Below are 17,454 nucleotides of genomic sequence, written 5' to 3' on the forward strand. Positions count from 1 at the left end.
CAGGTTACTGTCCCCTGTGGGGGCAAGGGCAGGCTGCCTTGCAGCCTACCCGGCTTTAATCCCTTTCAAGGAAAGGAGAAGTAGGCAGCAGTACATGCTGGACTGTTGTGTGGCTGTGGGGCAGTAGAACAGCATGGTGTCTGAGGGGCTTGAAGGCCCTTGGCATTGGTTAGTGTCTGCAGCAGCAAGAAGTCCATGTCTCTTTCTGTGCTGTGTGCCCTTTGGGAACTTGGAATAAGTGGATGTGTGATCAGATTCAACACTGGTTCTTGTGTTGTTCCTGTCTCTGCCTTCTACTCAGCCAGGTTTTGTTTTCAGTTTGAGTTAAGCTTGCAGTTTTACAGCACTTGATGTGTGCAGCCTTGATTTATTCCTTGACAGCTATGGCTTAGAGCTGCTGATCAGAAACCTGCAGGATCCATTTCTGTTGTGAAATGTGAACCTTGCTGACTACTCGGGAACAAGAGGATTTGCACAAGAGAAAAAAATAATTCAGTTTGTATGCTGAACATCTGGTCAGAAAGATCATGCAGGCACTTAGGAATCAGGATCTAAGGTAACTCCATTTCTAACCCCACTTGCTTTGTTATGGTTAGGATCCCCTGATCTAGCAGAGTGTTTTAATTAGATCACATTACAAGCCAGTAATAAAATTCACACTTTGGTAGATTACAGGTCTTAATTACATTTTTATTATCAAACTGTTACAAAAGAACAAACCCTTGAAGACCTCTGTAAAATGACTGCAGACAGTGGAGAGGGGCAATAGGATTGCAAATAAACAGCAGGCCACTTGGTACAGAAGGAATTACTTCATTGGCTGTGTTTATTTGGTTGGTTGGGTTTGGGTTTTTTTTTGTATAAAGTAACATTTTCCAGCTGCCAAGGTTGGGGGCTTTTTTGCCTTGTTTTCTACTCCAAGTGGAGGAAGGAGTTATTTCACAGATCACAGAATGATTGAAGTTGTAAGGGACCTCAAGGCCATATTGTCTAACACTCATGCTCAAAAGCAAGGTCACCTAGACCTGACTGTCAAGGACCATAACCAGATGGTTTTTGAGTCTATCCAAGACAGAGATAGACATTGGCTGAGACAAGAGGGGTTTGCAACAACGCCCAGTGAAATAAACTGCCTGGCCAGAGATCTGCAGGAAGACACAGAAGCTCACTTAACTGTCCCACTTACAATATTCCAACTGAGAAGATGGCAAGAGTCAGACTACCTGCAAATGCAGCTGTTGAACCAGTCTCATGTGTCACTTCACTGTGGTGCCCCTTCCTCAAATAAACAGAGCAGTGACAAGAAAAACTGTACTCTGCCTGAATCAGGGAAGAAAACCCTACTTGTGCTGTGAAAGAAATCTTACTGGGCAGGGGCTGAACTGCTTAGTTCAAGCTGATGGGTTTTGTGCTGCTCCTGTGTCCATCACATGACACTGATGTAGTCAGCAAAGGCCTGTGAGGAGTCCCACGAGTCGTTGACCACACTGCACACAGCTTTGAGACGCCGAAGTGCTTCTTGAGCTGTTTCAGCATCCTGGTCCAGCCAATTTTGGAAGAGGCGGAGGTGTGTGAATTGAATCTGCCCCCCTCTCTGCTGGATGTGGCCCTCCAGCTTCTTTGTGAACTCCAGGAGCCCATCAGGCTTGATGCAATTTGAGCTTTCCAGGGAAAGGAGGATACACAAACACACACCCCAAAAAAAAAAAAAAAAAAAAAAAAAAGGCATTATGAAGGGCCTGGAAACTTTTTCATACAAAGATGGTAACCACTGTCAAGTTAAACTTGTTATCCTGGCCTCCTTACTACTGACTTAAGTAGATGTATCTATGGCCTTAAAATGTTGCTGGACCCAGGTGGCTGCTAAGCAGTGCCAGGAGCACTTCTGTCTCATAGCAGCTGCCAACTGCCCAGCCCAACCTATAGGTCTCAGTGCAAGCCTCACCAGTAAGTGATCATTTATCTCTTCCTTCTGGGAAAATCTGGACAGCATGTGTCAAGTCCTGGTATCTGACACAAAAAGGTCATTTCCCCTGCACAAATGTGTAAATAAATATGAAGTTGCATGCTGGACTTCATCCTGTAAGAGGCACCATAGCAATCAAGATTGAAGGCTGCTGAAGCAGTAGCTATGGTTAAATAAATTGGCAAGCCTGTGTACTCTTAGCAACCTGAGCCATTCAGATGTAAAGAAGGGGGGGGGGAAAAAAATCAAACAAAACTATCAATAGTATTGCAGAAATGTCACCTTCCATGTGCTTCATGAAGGTCACTGCCTATCAGGCTCAAGAAGAGAGCAGCATTTCACAGGATCTGATGGGGCAGTGACAGCATTCTATCACTATGCAGGGGCAGTGGGAACAGTGCTGGTCACACTGAGGTCTAAGACTAAATGTACACAGGGGTGTCCTAACTTGCTGGAAGTCTCTGAGAGAGAGCAGCAGAATACCTGACATCCAGCTGGCAAAGAGCAGAGGTGGAATCTTCAGAGAAAATGTCTGCAAGGGCAACCAGCCTGTGATTCCCTAAGAGGGAAGAAATGCACCTGTTAGATGCAAATTGAGAACTGTCTTAAACATTTAAATTGCCACAGGGCTGGCATCATGGTGCAGAAAGGAGGCTGTGAACATGTGGATACAGCACAAAGGGCTCATCTCTGCACCCTCAGTGGCCTAAAGCAAATGCACCCTGATGAGCATAGCATTCAAGGCAATGGAAATCTGACAGTGCAGTCCTGGGTTCGAGAATTCAATGGCCAACAGTAAAAGTCTAAACTCAAGCCTTGGAAATCAGGTGTATTTTAGGTAATCCCAAGCCTTCCCATTTAATTAACAGAACAGAAAACTGTATTCTGGATTTACCTGAAATTCGTTTCTCAGACATTTCTACATTTGTGATCCAAAAAGCCTATAATTTTTGTAAATTCAGTTTCATGTCTTTGACACAAACCTTCCTTTACTTATCCCCATCACTCTAGTGGCTGCCAAGAGCTTTTAAGGCACAAAATCCCCAAATTCAGGCAAGATCTGTGCCTCGGGGTAAGAGGCACTGCATTTGCTCCTGGATCTTTTCCTGTTAAAGAGGCTGAAGCAGATCAGTGTTCAGTCAAACCTGGAATCCTGCTGATACCTGCTTTTGCTGCAGAGAAAAGCAATCATAATGCTCATACAGCACCCAGGCTCTTGGTACACTGGAGAACATTGCTGAAATTGCGCCTTAAAAAAATTAACTCTGTTCTGATTTTTGTGAGCTAAATCCACTCTGTTCATCCATGTGTTTAGTTCACCTGCCAGCAATGGTCCTAACTGCAACCCTCAAAGTTATGCCCAAGGGAGCTGGTCTGAGGCCAAGGTCTCACAGCAAGGTACCCACCAAGGCGATTCCCAGGCAGTTTGAGGCTCTTCAAAGATGAATTTCTTTTCACTGCATTGATTATTTCTGACAAAAACTCATTAGTAGAGCTTTCAAACAGTCGGCAGAAGGAAAATGTGATTTCTGCAGAAGAAATAGATTGAGAATACGCATTAGTACTCCCTGCACACTTCATTGTTCCACAATTACATCTTACAGGCAACTCTAGACCTTAGTCTGTGTGCAAGAACAAAGCCTCCCCATCAGTAGATTTCATACAACAGCTCTGCCCTTCTGTCACAGGAAGAGAGCAGAGATCACACCCAGGGAAGTAGCTTTGCCAGCTGACCCAATTAAAGACTGATGTGCTCTGCAGGTTAGAAACCTGTGTTTTACAGCCAAGACCATGGACTCTGCAGCATACACCAGGTTTGCAGCTGCTCCTCTCTGCCCTGCTGACACAAAGAACCAGACATGTTCCCTCTCTGCCAACAGCTACAGATCTGCTCCAGGGACAGTGACGTTTGGCTGAAACTTACACCTCCGAAGATCACCTCTTAACCGTCAGCCAGCCAAAAGCAACCACCTGCAGCACCTTTCAAGGCATCAGCACCCAGGAGTTTGCTGTACCTTGCAGGACAGGATCCTGAAGCAAAAGCAGAACTTCTTTCTGATGCTCAGCCAGGTTCACATCATGAAAGCTCAGTTTCTTCAGACTTGGATTACACTCTAAAAGCAAAACAAGTTGTCAGGTAAAGTGCTGTACATCCCTGGGATAAAAAGACCTTTACCCACCTACCAGCTAATGCCCAGAAACTGAGTTGGACTGGATAATTTGTGCTGGATTGTAGGTAATTAAAAGGAACCATCCTGCTGTGCAGGATCACTCACATACTCAGCACAGAAAGTGGGGTAGCTGACACCCATTTCCTTTTCTCAGATGATTGCAAGGATGCCCACATTGAAGAACTGGACCTACCTAAGCTGGTTTAGGATGGAGGATCACAGCAAGGAAGCTACTCTGTGTGTCCTAGTGATGCTACCTATCTACAGGGTAGCAGAGTACCTTTGATTGCCTCCAGAAGGAGCCCAAGCTCCTGAGAACAGGGCAGTGTGGCACTGTCAAGGGACAGCTGCTGGAGGAACTTTGATGCCTTGAGCACTGGCAGCAGGAGCTTGGTGTGCAGAGGTTCCCTGGGGAATCTGATCTCCAGCTGCTCCAAGCAGCTCTCTAAGGGAAGAAAAACAGAACAATGAAATAACTCAGTCTGAAGTGCCCATCTTCAACATAGCTAGGTCCCAGAGCAAGCAAGAAGTCTCTACGCCTGACATGACTGTTGTTTAAGTTGGTAGAAAGTGTCTGTGTGATGCACCCTTCCCCACAGAGCTCAGGCAACTCAGACCTATGGTAATGTAAAGCACTTAAGGCTTGTTTCAGGACTCCTGCCACATCACAGCCACTGATTTCTGCTTTGTTCTGACAGTGAAACAACAGTTGACAAAAGGTCACCCTTTATGCACAAACCAGTCTGTTTGCCCACAGCACAGAAACTCTCTGACCCTACTCCATACTCACTCAAACTTTGCTTGCTGCTTTTCTGGCCATTCAAGGGTTAGTCAGGGTCATGAGAAACCTGTGAGCTGAGAGCGTGCTGCTCTGTCTCCCAGACTGTAATCCAGAGACTTGGACACTGCTTTGCCATGATCTGTGGTATTGTGATGATCAAGAGATACCTTTCCTCTGCTTAAGGGTCTAAAAGCTTAGAGCCTCACAGACAATAGGCTGGACAATGCAGAAGCTCCCAACCAGCTGACAGATCTGGTGGGATATGCTCCCAGCAGGCTCTGATGACAGTCACTGCTAGCAGATTATGACTGGCATTGTACAGGGCTGATGCTGCAGCAGGCTGGCATACAGCAATAAAATGCTTTGTCCAAGATTCAGACTTCACTGAGCACATGAGACTGGAAATGACAAACTTCCACACCATCTAAATCAGAAAGCTGAGGCTGTAATTGCTCAGTTACACATCACTGTAACAATCAAGTTCAAATGTGCATGCCAGGCCTTTACAGCTCTATCTGCCCGCCGCATCCTGTCAATCACTTAGAATAATGATTCCTACCTGGGATTTCTACCTCGCTGCAGCTTGGATTCCCCTCTGGTCTGTTTCCCTCCAGCTGGTTTTTGAGGTCGAAGCTGACTGAGAGCGTGTGGAGCTGGGGAAAGGCGCCCAGGATGCAGTGAACAAGCTCCATGCAAGGCATGTGGGAGAAGACGTCGCTGACGCGCACCACGCGGAGGTGGCAGTCTGAGCGGCGGGAGAGGGCCCGGAGCCCAGACAGGATGCAGAAGATGTTAGCACCCAGGCCTAGAACAGCATTTGTATAGAGAGGTGTTAGCTGTGCCTGTACAGACACTCACACGTGCAGCTGGAGCTGTGCCAAGGACCCTAAGTCAAAGGCTAAACTCACAGACTGCATTATCCACACATTAAGCTAGACTCTGTATATGGGAGATGGGAGATCTGGCTCTTCCCTTTCCCTCTCTGCATGGCATTTAACCATAAGGCCAGTGGCTGTTCCGAGGCAGAAAGGCCCCATTCTCACCTACAAAGAAGTCCTCACACTCATTAAACATCTCTATGGGTGACATTCTCAAGAGTTATGCTCTTACAACGCCCATTACATTAAACAAAATCAAGGTAAAGCTGAGTAGTCTGGAAGGAAGCAACCTGTTTACACCACTAACCATTATAAGACAGCACCAAGTTTTCTAAAGACACCCAGGAGCTCAGCAGGTTACTCAAAGTCCGACATGTCTCCCCAGTCAAAGGAATGGAAAACAATTCCAGTGTGGACACACTTCGGAAGCGGCGAGCAGCTTTCAGAGAAAAGATCCCAGCAGATCCTCCTCTTTTCTTAGAGCCAGCATGGCCAGCGCACAGAGACCCTGGGGAGGAGCTGGTCCAGTTATCAGCATTTTCTCCCTCTGTGGCACTGTTTTTGTCAAGTAACCCTGAATTATCCTCTTTAGCAACAGTAAAAACAAAATCATACAGATCTTCTGGGTCAGCATACGGTCCCCTGCTTCGTCTGAGGCAGCGACGTCTCTTCCCCAGGGCAGATTTCACCCGCCTGCGTGTCTTTCGAAGAATGGAGCCACAGGACAGCTGGCTTGAGATGCAACGAGAATATCCCCCCTGAATGCCAGTATGATCACAGGGCACATTGCTGCTACCATCCTTGCATGCTTGGTTTTGCAGAGGAGGACTTCTTGGTCTGGAGAGGACAGAGTTCAGGCAAGCATCAGCCCCGTATCTATTCACCTCTGCATTGGCCTCCTCTGGGGCCCTGGGGGATCCTACCTGGTTCTCACCATCACTCTGCTCCCTCTCATCATAACAGCCCCTTTCTGCTCGCTCTTGTGCTGACTCCTGGCTTTGGGCTTTGTCCTCCTCTCTGCAAAGGCCACATGGGCTGCTGTGATAAGCAAGGGCATTTCCTGAACGCCAAAATCCAGCACTCATGCTCAAAATGAGAACAAGAAGAACTGTATCAGGAACAGGCCAGGAATACATGGACACTTGGCTGACAGAGCCGTGGTGAATCAGCCGGTGAAGAAGAAGAACCAGGGAATGCCTGATGGACTGGTCAGAGGAGAGGAGATGCTGGAACTTCAGGATCTGCAGGGAGCTAGCCAAGTTTTCAAGCACTTTCTGGTTGTGCTCAGCAGTGAGCTCCACCGCACCCTGCAGCATGTTGCAGAGGGTAAGCTGGGAAACATGTGGGGAGCTGTGGAGCAGAGGTGAAAAGTGATGGTCGTTGAGACGCCAGTCAGAGGAAATATCCAAGACACCATGAAGAACGTTTGAGAAGAAAGTTTCAAGGAACTTCTTCCTCCAACAGGTTATATTCTGCAATTAAGCAACAGGAATGTATTAATAAAAAGCCAGACAAAAAAAATCTTTTTCTTAAGTTAAATTATTATTATCTGCTACCCTTGTAAATGCAGTGTCCTAAAGAAACTACTGTGAGCACAACTCAGACTGCCTTGCCAGTTCTCAGCATCCTTCCTCAGTTTTTGTATATTGAAACACTGAGTTACTCAAATCTCTTTCTTCATCCTGCTTCTGGCCTAATTAAAACACATTCAGTCATTTGAAGCTAACTCATGGTTTTGCCTATTAAACACCACGTCATTGGGAATTTTCTTCCCGAGCAGGTACTTAGAGGCTATGATTAAGTTGTCTGTTGACAATTCTTTTGTGATGCTGAATCAGTGCAGCTGCTTCAGTTTTCTTAAAACCATTCTTTCAAAGTCACTGTCTTAAGTATTTTTCTCGCACTTTCTAAGATACCAGCACATTTTTTTGCCAGCATAGGTGTAAGCATGACATAAGATACTGTTTTTATCCTCTCTTCCCCTAAGAATTACATCTCTTAGGAGAGGATTTATTCTTTCAGCAAACTCACTGTTGTGAGACAAAGAGTGTGGCTGTACACCACAGTTCTTTTCATGAACCCTGTTTCCCAAAATGATCGTACTACTAGGGTCATGCCTCAGTCTGGAGCTGTAGAAGTGCTTGTAAACAAGCACACAAAGGTGCCCAGCAGCCCCAGCAAGCTTAGGGAGAAGGTGGCAGAAACAGAGTGGCTCTGTCATGCTCCTTCTCCCTCTGGCAGTGTCCCCTCACCTCTGAGTTGGGTGGCCTGGTTTTCATCACATCATCCCACAGCTTGCGCCAGATGGGCTGTGTTGAGAGGCCTGGGGGTAAAAAAATAATCATCTGGGATTATTAATCAGCTGGGGACTCCTGTCCTGAATCTCACAGGGCCACTGGGCAGACAAGGGGCAGCACTGGGGGGCAGGGACCCAGAACCCTTCAGCAAAAGGATGGTGCTTTGCAGTGAAGATGCCATCTTTTAATAGAATGGCTTAGGTTGGAAGGGATTTTCAAGATCATCTACTCTAACCTCCCCACCATGGGTAGGGATGCCTCTCTGCTAGATTTGCCTGTTCAAGGACTGTTTAAACCTGGCCTTAAACACCCCCAGAGAGGAGGCATCCCTGGGCAGCCCATTACCAGAGTCCTACCACCCTTGTCCTGAAGAACTCCTTCCTAAGATCCAGTCTACCTTCCCTCAGCTTAAAACCATTCACTATTGCTAGACACCCTTATGAAAAGTCCCTCTCCAGCCTTACTGTAGGATCCCTTCAGGTATTGGAAGGCACCTCTAAGGTCCTCCTGGAGTCTTCTCTTAGCCGCTAATCAACCTCAGCTCCCTCAGCCTGTCCTCATAGCAGAGGTGTTCCAGCCCTTGGGATCGTTTTTGTGGCTCTCCTCTGGACTTGCTCCAACTGCTCAGAGGCCTTCTTGTGGTGGGGCTGAAAATGGGCTAGGAAATGGCCGGTTTTATTGGTCCTCAAAAGGAGCAAGATGCATGAATGCATGTCCCCTGGCTGTGGGACAGGGCTCAAGGTTTTGAATGCAGGGTAGCGTTCAAGCCTCGGTGTCAGAGACTGTGCTCCGGGGGGTGTCGCCGTCGCAGGGTGTCATGTCCCACACCCTCACAGAGAAGCTGACCCCGCCAGTCCAGGGCTCCCATCTCCAACCGGCGGAGGTTCGTCCCTCCAGCGGGGGTTCCTCTCTCTAGCTGGGGGGGCCTCCTGCGTCGGGCTCACCTCTCCAGGTCTACGTGTATGCCCTCGTTATGGGTGGAGTTTGTCTACCCCATCAGTTTCGGAGGGCTCGTCCCTCCCTCGTGGGGGTCCCCCCGATGGTTTGTCGCCATCCCCGCCGGTGTCACCTGCTCTCCGCGCGGCGTCCTCGGCCCGCTCGAGGCGGAAGACGGAGAGAAGCGGCAGGAGTCCCCGCAGGAGGTGCCCGGGCAGCGCTGCGGGGAGAGCCAGAGGGAGACGGTGGCAGGGTGCGGGCAGGCCCCAGGCCCCGCGTCCTGCCGCCCCGCGCCGCCCCGCTCCTTACCCCAGACGTCCTGCTCCAGGGCTCCCATGCTGCAGCTCACCGCGGCCGCGCTCAGCGCGAACAGGCTCCGTGGACCTTCCGCCGCCATTGCCGCGCTCAGCACCGCCTCCGCGCCGCCGCCATCTTGGGAAGGGACACACCCCCCCTTACCTCCCTCGCCCCGCCGCCGCCATCTTGTGAGGAGGCTGGAGCGAGCGGCCATCTTGGGGAGGTCACGGCAAGTGACATACTTTCCAAGCGGGGCCGGTCAGGCCGACAGCGATAGCCACAGTAAGCCGGCTTCCAGGTTGCGATCCCTGGGAAGAAGGGCGTAAAGAAAGCAGAGAAAAGAACGGTAGACATCTTGAGACGGCCACAGATCCTTTTTTGGGGAGAGACGCGCCCAGTGCCTAATCACCGCCCCTTGCAGGGGCGACCATAACGCACTGCGAGCGCATTTCCGCTTCTGGGGAGAACAGCGGCGCTTCCGGCGGGTGACCCTGTCGAGTCCTTCTGGGTGGCGGGAGCGGAGCGATGGGGCTGCACGATAGTGTCGTTCACGCCGGGGAGCCCGAGGTGAGCTGGGCTGGACTGGGCTGAGGTCGGCCGGCGGGGCCCGCGACGGATCCCCGCGTGACGTGGGCAGATCGGTAACTGTGTGTTCTCTGTTTTTTTATTTTCCCTAGGAAGAGGAAGAAGAGCTGGTGGTAAGTCGAGAGGCCTTGGGCCGCCACTGCTGGGGGAGGTAGTGGCCTCGGCGGCGGCGGGGACGGCTGGGGCTCCCTGCAAGGGCTGGATGACCCGATGTCTTCAGGCAGTGACAAGCTTGTAGGGAACTGGGTCCCCATCACTATCCTGTGCTGTCGGTCCAAAGCTTAGTGAGGAGCCAGCTTGAATCCGGGCTTCGGCGTAGATTGTAGAACCATAAAAAGGCTTGGGTTGGACATAAAGGTCATCTAGTTCCAATCCCTTTGCCATGAGCAGAGACACCTTTCACTAAGTGCAGACTGCACAAAGCCCCATCCAGCCTGGCCTTGATCACTTAGGAGGTTGAGGCATCCACAGGCTGTAAGAGCAACAGATCCCAATACCCCACCACTCCCACAGTAAAGAATAAATTTATTCCTTATGTTTAAATCTACTCTCTGTCAGTTTAAAACCATTAGCCCTTGTCTTATCACTGCACTCCCTGATAAAGTGTCTCCCAGTCTTACTTGTAGGTCCCTCTAGAGTACTGGAAGGCCTGTAATAAGGTCTTCTCAGAGCCTTCTGTTGTACAGGCTGAACAATCTCAACTTTCTCAACCTGTCCTCATAGGGAGGGTGTTCCAGCCTTATGATAATTTTTGTGGCCCTTCTCAGGACCTGCTCAAGCAGGTCCATGTCTTTCTTAAACTGGGGCCCCCAGAACTCCACACTACTTCAAGTAGGGTCTCAGGAGGATGGAACAGAGGGGATGAATCACCTCCCTCCACCTCCTAACCACACTTGTTTTGAAGCAGCCCAGGATATGGCTGGCTGCCTGTGCTGTGAGAGTGTGTTTTAAGCTCATGTACAGCTTTTCATCCACCACTACCCCCAAGTCCTCTGCAGAGCTGCTCTCAATCTTTTCACACAGCCCCCAGACTGTAATTTCTGCTTGGGATTGCCTCAATCCGTGTACAGAACTTTGTACTTGGCCTTGTTGAACTTCATGATGTTGTTGTGGGCCCACTTCTCAAGCCTGTCCAGGTCTTCCTGGATGTTCGTCTAGCATGCTATCTGTGCAGTATATGACTCACTCTTAAAGCAGTGGGTCTTGGGGTGAAGCAGCTTTGGAATCTCCCAGTTTTCACAGCAGCCCTGTTTCTGCAGGACCCTTTAGAAACAATCCGGGAGCAGTGTGAGCAGACGGAGAAATGCGTGAAGGCACGGGAGCAGCTGGAGCTGTGTGATGCACGGGTGTCCTCCAGGTCCCAGACAGAAGAGCAGTGCACAGAGGAGCTTTTTGATTTCCTGCATGCCAGGGACCACTGTGTAAGTGCAGCACCTGTGGGTGCTACTGGGAGCCCAGCTGCCTTTAGCTGCCCTTCTGAGAGTGCAGACAGTTGAAGTGTGAGGTATGGCAGCTCTTTAGTCACAGTGAGCTCTGAAGAACTGTGAGCCCTGATGTTTTTTCTGTTAAATATTTGGTTCCTCCTTGTACAACAGTTCAGCAAGTTGGTAGGTTATTAGATTAAGTCATAAATCAAACGTTTCTGCCTGCAATTGACCCTTCTGCTGTTTCAGTTTTGTGTTTGTCCTTTTAAGGTTAGAATTTCTTAATCTGAGGTAAAACTCCATGAGAAATCTCCACTTGTTAGTTGTCTGGAGTGACTTGCTGCCAAGCAGTGAGCAGAGTGGAGGGCTGAGGGGCCAGCTGTGTTAGTGGCCCAGAAGACCACAATGCAGGTGGTAACACTGCTGTTTTCCAGCCCTAAACTACACATTGCTGTATTCTCTTCTTTTCAGGTTGCTCACAAACTCTTCAAGAGCCTGAAGTGAAGGTGGGTATGATTGTCCATCTGCTTCCACAGCCAGTGTTGGCAGTTCCTGGATCCACAGTACTGCTTCCTGCCTGTTCATGCTCCATGCCCAGTATAAACAAAATGGCTTCCTGGCAGTGACAGAGTGTCAACGTGTCACTGCATCTGTTCTCCTGGAAGAAGATGTGCAGCTACACAAAAAATGTGTTGATGTTCTGTGATTTTCCATAGTAAACATTGAGAATTCACATGGAAATATCCTCTGTTTATTTCCTCATCCCTGTGTTTCTGATTTATACTGGATGAAGATGAAATTAGTGAGGGTCAGAACCCAGTCTGAGGGGCAGACTTTTTCTCACTTGTGTGGGAATGTCCTTTATGTGCAGCCTGATCCCACAGGGAAGAATCTGTCTCCTGGAGCCGCAAGCCCCACAAAGCCCATATTGTTTAAGCAGTAAGCTCTAACTCAATGAAAGGGAGTGAGCCTTTTCCAGGAGAGAAATTTCCCCCCCCACCTTGGAGGAGGACTGTTAGCTGTCCTTTGCTGCCAGCAGCTGGAAGGAACCTTTGTGTTCTTGCCCAGAGCAATGGATCATGTGGCTGCAGACTGGCAGGGTGGTGGTTCCACCTGCTCAAACCCCAAGTAGAGTATTGAAGGGTCATCTGAGGCAGCTAAAGCCTGCCTATGTGAGTCAATAGCCCCTTCTGCTGGCCTGGGACTGTCCTGTGGCAAGGTCAAGTTCATCCTCTTTCTGTCTTCAAGTAGGATTTTTTTACGAGTAGGAAACCTGGTGTTTCGCAGTGTAGCAAACCCTTTCTCAACCAGCATTAAAAATGTGTGGGGGGAGGGAATCACTTTTTAAATGTGACTGTACTGTATTAATGTAGCAGTCCATAAGCCTTTTGCTGGTGGATTTCCAGTTTAATCCCTGGTGGGCTTAAGTGAAGCTTTTCTGGGGTACGTGTAGCATGTCAATTTCGGAGGTTTTGGTTGTTGGTTGGATGGGTTTGGTGTTTGTTTTTTTTTTCCCCTTGAGGCACACTGAAGCCGCGCGTGTGTTCCTCCCGCCGCAAGCCTCTGGTTTCCAGCCGCAGATGCCCAAACCCGGTTCTCCAGACCCCAATGACCGCATGCAGGGTTTACTCGCCCAGGCGGGGGCGGTGCAGAGCTCCGCGGGGGCTGCTCCGGCGGCGGAGCGGTGCCGGTGCTAGTGCCGGTCCCGCCCCGGAAGGCGAGCGACGGCGGCGGCGCAGAGCGATGGCGGCGCTGGGCGGCTGCGGGCGGGTAGCGGCAGCACTGCTGCGGCGGGGGCCGCCGCCGGCGCTGGCGCCGGGGCCTCGTCGGCACCGCTACAAGGAGAAGTGGGTGAGCGGGTCCGGAGTGGGTCCCTGCCCTGCGGGCGCCGACCCCGCCGCCGGGGCTCGCCCGCATCGCGCTGCTCCCCCGCTTCTGTCCCCGTTAACCCTTTTGTACTCCACTGGTCTTCCCGTTTCACCCCCGCGGCTCTCTGCGCTCTGTAATACTCCCTTACCTGTCACACCGCTGCGCACACAGGCGGGCCCCTCCGTGCATGCTCGCCTCGGGTCCCCAGCGGTTCCCGGCGCCACCAGCTAGCCCATGGGTGCCAGGAGCGCAGTAAGGCTCTGGGGCTGCAGAAAGGCCCCAGGGACTTTCAGCAGTGCAGAACTTGGCAATGAATTCCCATTGGAAAATCGTTGAGGCTGGGGGGACTCTTGGGCTGTGGAGGTATTTTGTCCTTTAACAGGGGAGGTTTAGGCTGGAGGTGAGGAGAAAGTTCTTCACAGAGAGAGTGGTTGGCCATTGGAATGGGCTGCCCAGGGAGGTGGTGGAGTCACCATCCCTGGAGGTGTTCAAGAGGGGATTGGACGTGGCACTTGGTGCCATGGTTTAGATAGTCATGAGGTTTAGGGTGACAGGTTGGACTCAATGATCTTTGAGGTCTCTTCCAACCTTCTTGATTCTATGATTCTATGATCTCTGATACTTTTTTCCCCCAAGGCTGCCACGGCTCCCCGCATCCCCTCGACACGCCTGGCCCTGCACCACTTTGATGTGAACTACAGCCTGCACCTGAAGGACTTGTGGCCCTCTGTCCGCATTGGCCTGCTCTGTGAGCAGAAGTATGGTGCCCTCATCAACAACTTCTCTTCTGCTGACCATGTCACCCAAGAGCTGGAGCTACTGAATGCCACTGATTTTGTTTCTGAAGCCCCCCAAAAGGAGAAGGTTGCAGCTGTGGAAGAGACGGAGAGAGGGAAAAGTAGGTCGCAGGAGGGGTCTGGCGAAGGCAGGACAGTGATGCAGGCAGAGATGATGACACAGGCAGAGATGTCACCACCGCTCCGTGCCTCCATCCGCTCCAACATCAAGTGTTACACCTTCCCCAGGGGTGACATCACACGCTTTCGCCCTGCACGGTGAGACATCCCTGGCACAGACTGCATGCTCTCATTGCCATCCATGGGAGCTGCATGTGTGTGAGCACTTGCTGCTTCTCTGCGCTCCCATCCTCATTTCTAACTGCTGTTTTCCCTTCGCATGTTTGCTTTATCCATGCAAACTGATGATTTCCAGGCCAGACATTCTGGGACTCTTTGACTATTATCTCCTGGATGCAGCATCTCTCCTGCCTGTCCTGGCACTCAACGTGCAGCCAGGTGACTGCGTCCTTGACCTCTGTGCTGCTCCAGGCGGCAAGACTCTGGCTCTGCTGCAGACCGGTGTTTGTGGTAAGTGGAGGTGGGTGTTTCCTGTCCCCATGCATAAAAGGGGGCTGGAAGAGTGTGCTGTGCCCATTGATGTCTGATCATTAATCACTTCTGGGCATCAGGTGTGTTTTTGCAAGTGACTCTCACAGGGTGCCTGTTTTGTCCTTTCAGGGCATCTGGCAGCCAACGACGTTTCCGTTTCCCGGACAAAGAGGCTGTGCCAGGTTCTCCGTAACTATGTTCCCAAAGAAATCAGGGAAACTGTGAGTGTCACATCTTATGATGGAAGGGACTGGCAGCAGGTGGAAGGTGGCACTTTCCATAAGGTAGGTGGTTTGGAACTGGTGAAGATAAACTCATTTAGGTGAATTTCTTCCTGTTTCAGAGGAAGACAGCAGCTTATCCTGCAGTGTAATTGTGTAGTTTTCCATAATCTTAAATGGCAGAGAAAGAGAGAAAACTAAGCCATATCTAGAGTAATCCATCCTCCTGCTATGCCCTTTCTGCAGAATCTGGTGCATATGGGCATCTGTAGTTGTACCTTTGTTTACCTGTGTAATAGCCCCTAAACCCCCTGTTTTAATCCTTCACCTGGAGGAGGTTAAATGTGAAGATTAAACAATTCTTGTTCCTCAGCCATGTCCAGTTGTGGGACCTGGGGTTGTTAGTCTGGGAGGTTTCACTGCAGGAGCTCTGGCCATGTATGATTGTGGATGTAGGTGCTGCATTAACACCTACCAGGAAGACACATGGAGTCTTAATGTTAAATGAGGACACATGAGTGTGGCGTTGTCCACCTTTTCTGTGTCTGTGTGCACATTCCCAAATGCAAAAGCAGCCAGATGAGTTACAGGCTAGTGTGGGTTCACACCTGTGCTCAGGCAGCTTCAGCATGGCAAGGAACCAAGAGCTGCTTGGTATGTGCCAAGGGTGGAGGAGTTGGGTAAGGGGCAGGCTGTTCTGGGAGGTTTGCTGGGCGTGTCCTGGGCTCAGAACTGAAGCAGGAGCTCTGCTGCTGCAGGTCCTGGTGGATGTACCCTGCACAACAGACAGGCACTCTGTCATGGAGAATGAGAACAACATCTTCCACAAGATGCGAACCAAGGAGCGTCAGATGTTGCCCATGCTGCAGCTGCAGTTGCTGGTGTAAGTGAACTTGATGTTGTGGTTTGGTGCTCTTTGTGTTACAGTAGCAGCTCTCCATGGCCAGCAATGAAACCTCTTGGTGCTCTGTGTGTCCCTGACTGGGAAATGTGGAAATTGTGACTAGTTTTCTGGAATGGCAGCAGTTGAATACATCAAAGGTGTTCAGCCATTAACATAAGCATAAGAAGGTGCAATTGGTTTTGGTCAAATCAAATGTCCTTCTGGACCCCAGCAGCAGCCATAGGAGGTAGGGAGGAGGGTCTAAGGCACAGGATGGGTACAGCGTTGTCCTTTGGTGTGATGATCTCCAGTCAGCCCTGGAGGATTCCTAAATGTGCTCTCCCAGCACACAGGAAGACATGGAGGTGCTTCATCACCCCATTTTGCTGGGAAGTCTGAATGGGCTGTGAGCTGGGACAATAAGGAAGCAGATTAGAGAGAGACCCATGGTAGTGCCTGAACTGTGAGAGCCTCTTCCCCTGTACATACTCTTAGCCCATTCCTTTGAAGGTGAGTGTACATTACTCCCTCCAGCTGCTCTCCAGTAGCATCTCCCCCATGTTAAGTACTTTATCAATCTAAGAATCTGTTTTACCCATACTGCCCTGGTCTAAAACAGTCAAGTTGCAGTGACACAGTGAGATTGCTGAGCCTGCAGAGTTTAAGGAGATTTCTCTCTCACCTCCTATGAGTTACACACTGGTTTCCCAGTTGTGGTGGTTGGGAATGCTGATGTCCCTCACAGCCCTCTGCTTCCTGTGATGGGGTGTGTGTGTTCATCTTGCCTGCAGGGCTGGGATCCTCGCCACCAAGCCAGGAGGAGAGGTGGTGTATTCTACGTGCTCCCTCTCCCCGCTGCAGAACGAGTACGTGATTGAGAGAGCAGCAGAAATTGTAGAAACCCAGTTTAACATCAGTGTCCAGGTGGAGGACTTGAGCCCCTTCCGGACGCTCTTCCAAGACACGTTTTCCTTCTTCTCGGAGTGCCGGCTGGGAGAGCTTGTGCTGCCTCACCTCACAGCCAACTTTGGACCTACCTATTTCTGCAAATTACGGCGCCGCTAGAAGCAGCAACAGACTCCTGTCTGCTGGCTGTCAGGAAATGCCTTGAATTTCCAGGGAAAGCAAAACTGCTGCTTTGTATTTATTTTTCTTTTCAAAAGTGTCTCAGAGGAAGTCTGCTTTTTTTTCCTGCAGACACAGAGAATAAATGAGAAAGACCTGCTGTGGAGTCTTCTGACTGTTTATCTGCTTGAGACTGAGGTGTTTAATCTAGGAAAGAGAAGGTGGTCTTAATAGAGTGATCTATCCATCCATCTTGGGATGGAGTAAATGCTCTTGTGTGGATCCTGCTCTCTCCCTCCTGTCTGACTGCTTTGATCCTACATGAGCAAGTTTGGGTTAACAAACACCACCTGGAGATCTCAGCCTTTATGTCCCTAATCTCACCATCTCCATAATTGAGTTGCATTTGTCTCTTCTTATCTCCTACCTTCAGAAAGAGCAGAATGAGGTCCTGAAATAAGAATAAGAATGCTTGTGCTGTGACATTGGAAATGGGCTTGGGCTGCTTGATATCTGGTGGTGGAAAGAGCATGGTGCTGTGGAAAGGTCAGTGACTGTGGCATCCCTTGCAGACAGGAAAGCTGTGGTTGAGAGGGAAGGTGTGAACACTCCCATGCTAGACACCATTTAATGCCTGAGGGGAAGGTGATTGTATGATTTTAAGTATTAACTGTGGATTCATACAATCTTAGC

General features: G+C 50.0%; 3 protein-coding genes across 3 annotated transcripts; 2 read left to right on the top strand and 1 right to left on the bottom strand.

The window, feature by feature from the left end:
* Positions 1-1,397: 1,397 nt before the first annotated feature.
* On the bottom strand, positions 1,398-9,775 carry LRRC41 (leucine rich repeat containing 41). The gene is made up of 12 exons (XM_054384549.1): positions 9,736-9,775; positions 9,569-9,634; positions 9,339-9,461; positions 9,163-9,249; positions 8,049-8,119; positions 6,104-7,268; positions 5,478-5,723; positions 4,418-4,582; positions 3,982-4,080; positions 3,373-3,495; positions 2,450-2,525; positions 1,398-1,661 (listed from the first exon to the last, which is right to left on the bottom strand). Exons 1-12 carry the CDS (start codon positions 9,773-9,775, stop codon positions 1,427-1,429), a joined length of 2,496 nt encoding a protein of 831 aa, XP_054240524.1. The 3' UTR covers positions 1,398-1,426.
* LOC128969341 (cytochrome b-c1 complex subunit 6, mitochondrial) lies at positions 9,666-12,734 on the top strand. The gene is made up of 4 exons (XM_054384159.1): positions 9,666-9,893; positions 10,004-10,024; positions 11,171-11,332; positions 11,807-12,734. The coding sequence occupies exons 1-4, from the start codon at positions 9,852-9,854 to the stop codon at positions 11,837-11,839; spliced, it is 258 nt and encodes an 85-aa protein (XP_054240134.1). The 5' UTR covers positions 9,666-9,851; the 3' UTR covers positions 11,840-12,734.
* A 344-nt stretch (positions 12,735-13,078) lies between these two features.
* Positions 13,079-16,869, top strand: NSUN4 (NOP2/Sun RNA methyltransferase 4). Its single transcript, XM_054384550.1, has 6 exons — positions 13,079-13,186; positions 13,841-14,259; positions 14,417-14,571; positions 14,722-14,876; positions 15,572-15,696; positions 16,488-16,869. The coding sequence occupies exons 1-6, from the start codon at positions 13,079-13,081 to the stop codon at positions 16,759-16,761; spliced, it is 1,236 nt and encodes a 411-aa protein (XP_054240525.1). The 3' UTR covers positions 16,762-16,869.
* Positions 16,870-17,454: the final 585 nt, after the last annotated feature.

Source organism: Indicator indicator, chromosome 10 (genome assembly GCF_027791375.1).
Source record: "Indicator indicator isolate 239-I01 chromosome 10, UM_Iind_1.1, whole genome shotgun sequence".
Taxonomy (NCBI): domain Eukaryota; kingdom Metazoa; phylum Chordata; class Aves; order Piciformes; family Indicatoridae; genus Indicator; species Indicator indicator.

Coding starts and splice junctions, on each gene's coding strand:
- LRRC41 (XM_054384549.1), bottom strand. CDS start 9,775: ATGCGCTCGCAGTGCGTTATGGTCGCCCCTGCAAGGGGCG. Junction 9,462..9,568: donor TGACCGGCCCCGCTTGGAAA/GTATGTCACTTG, acceptor TCCCTTCCCAAG/ATGGCGGCGGCGCGGAGGCG. Junction 9,250..9,338: donor CCTGGAGCAGGACGTCTGGG/GTAAGGAGCGGG, acceptor CTCTCCCCGCAG/CGCTGCCCGGGCACCTCCTG.
- LOC128969341 (XM_054384159.1), top strand. CDS start 9,852: ATGGGGCTGCACGATAGTGTCGTTCACGCCGGGGAGCCCGAG. Junction 9,894..10,003: donor TTCACGCCGGGGAGCCCGAG/GTGAGCTGGGCT, acceptor TATTTTCCCTAG/GAAGAGGAAGAAGAGCTGGT. Junction 10,025..11,170: donor AAGAGGAAGAAGAGCTGGTG/GTAAGTCGAGAG, acceptor CTGTTTCTGCAG/GACCCTTTAGAAACAATCCG.
- NSUN4 (XM_054384550.1), top strand. CDS start 13,079: ATGGCGGCGCTGGGCGGCTGCGGGCGGGTAGCGGCAGCACTGCTGCGG. Junction 13,187..13,840: donor ACCGCTACAAGGAGAAGTGG/GTGAGCGGGTCC, acceptor TTTTCCCCCAAG/GCTGCCACGGCTCCCCGCAT. Junction 14,260..14,416: donor ACACGCTTTCGCCCTGCACG/GTGAGACATCCC, acceptor GATGATTTCCAG/GCCAGACATTCTGGGACTCT.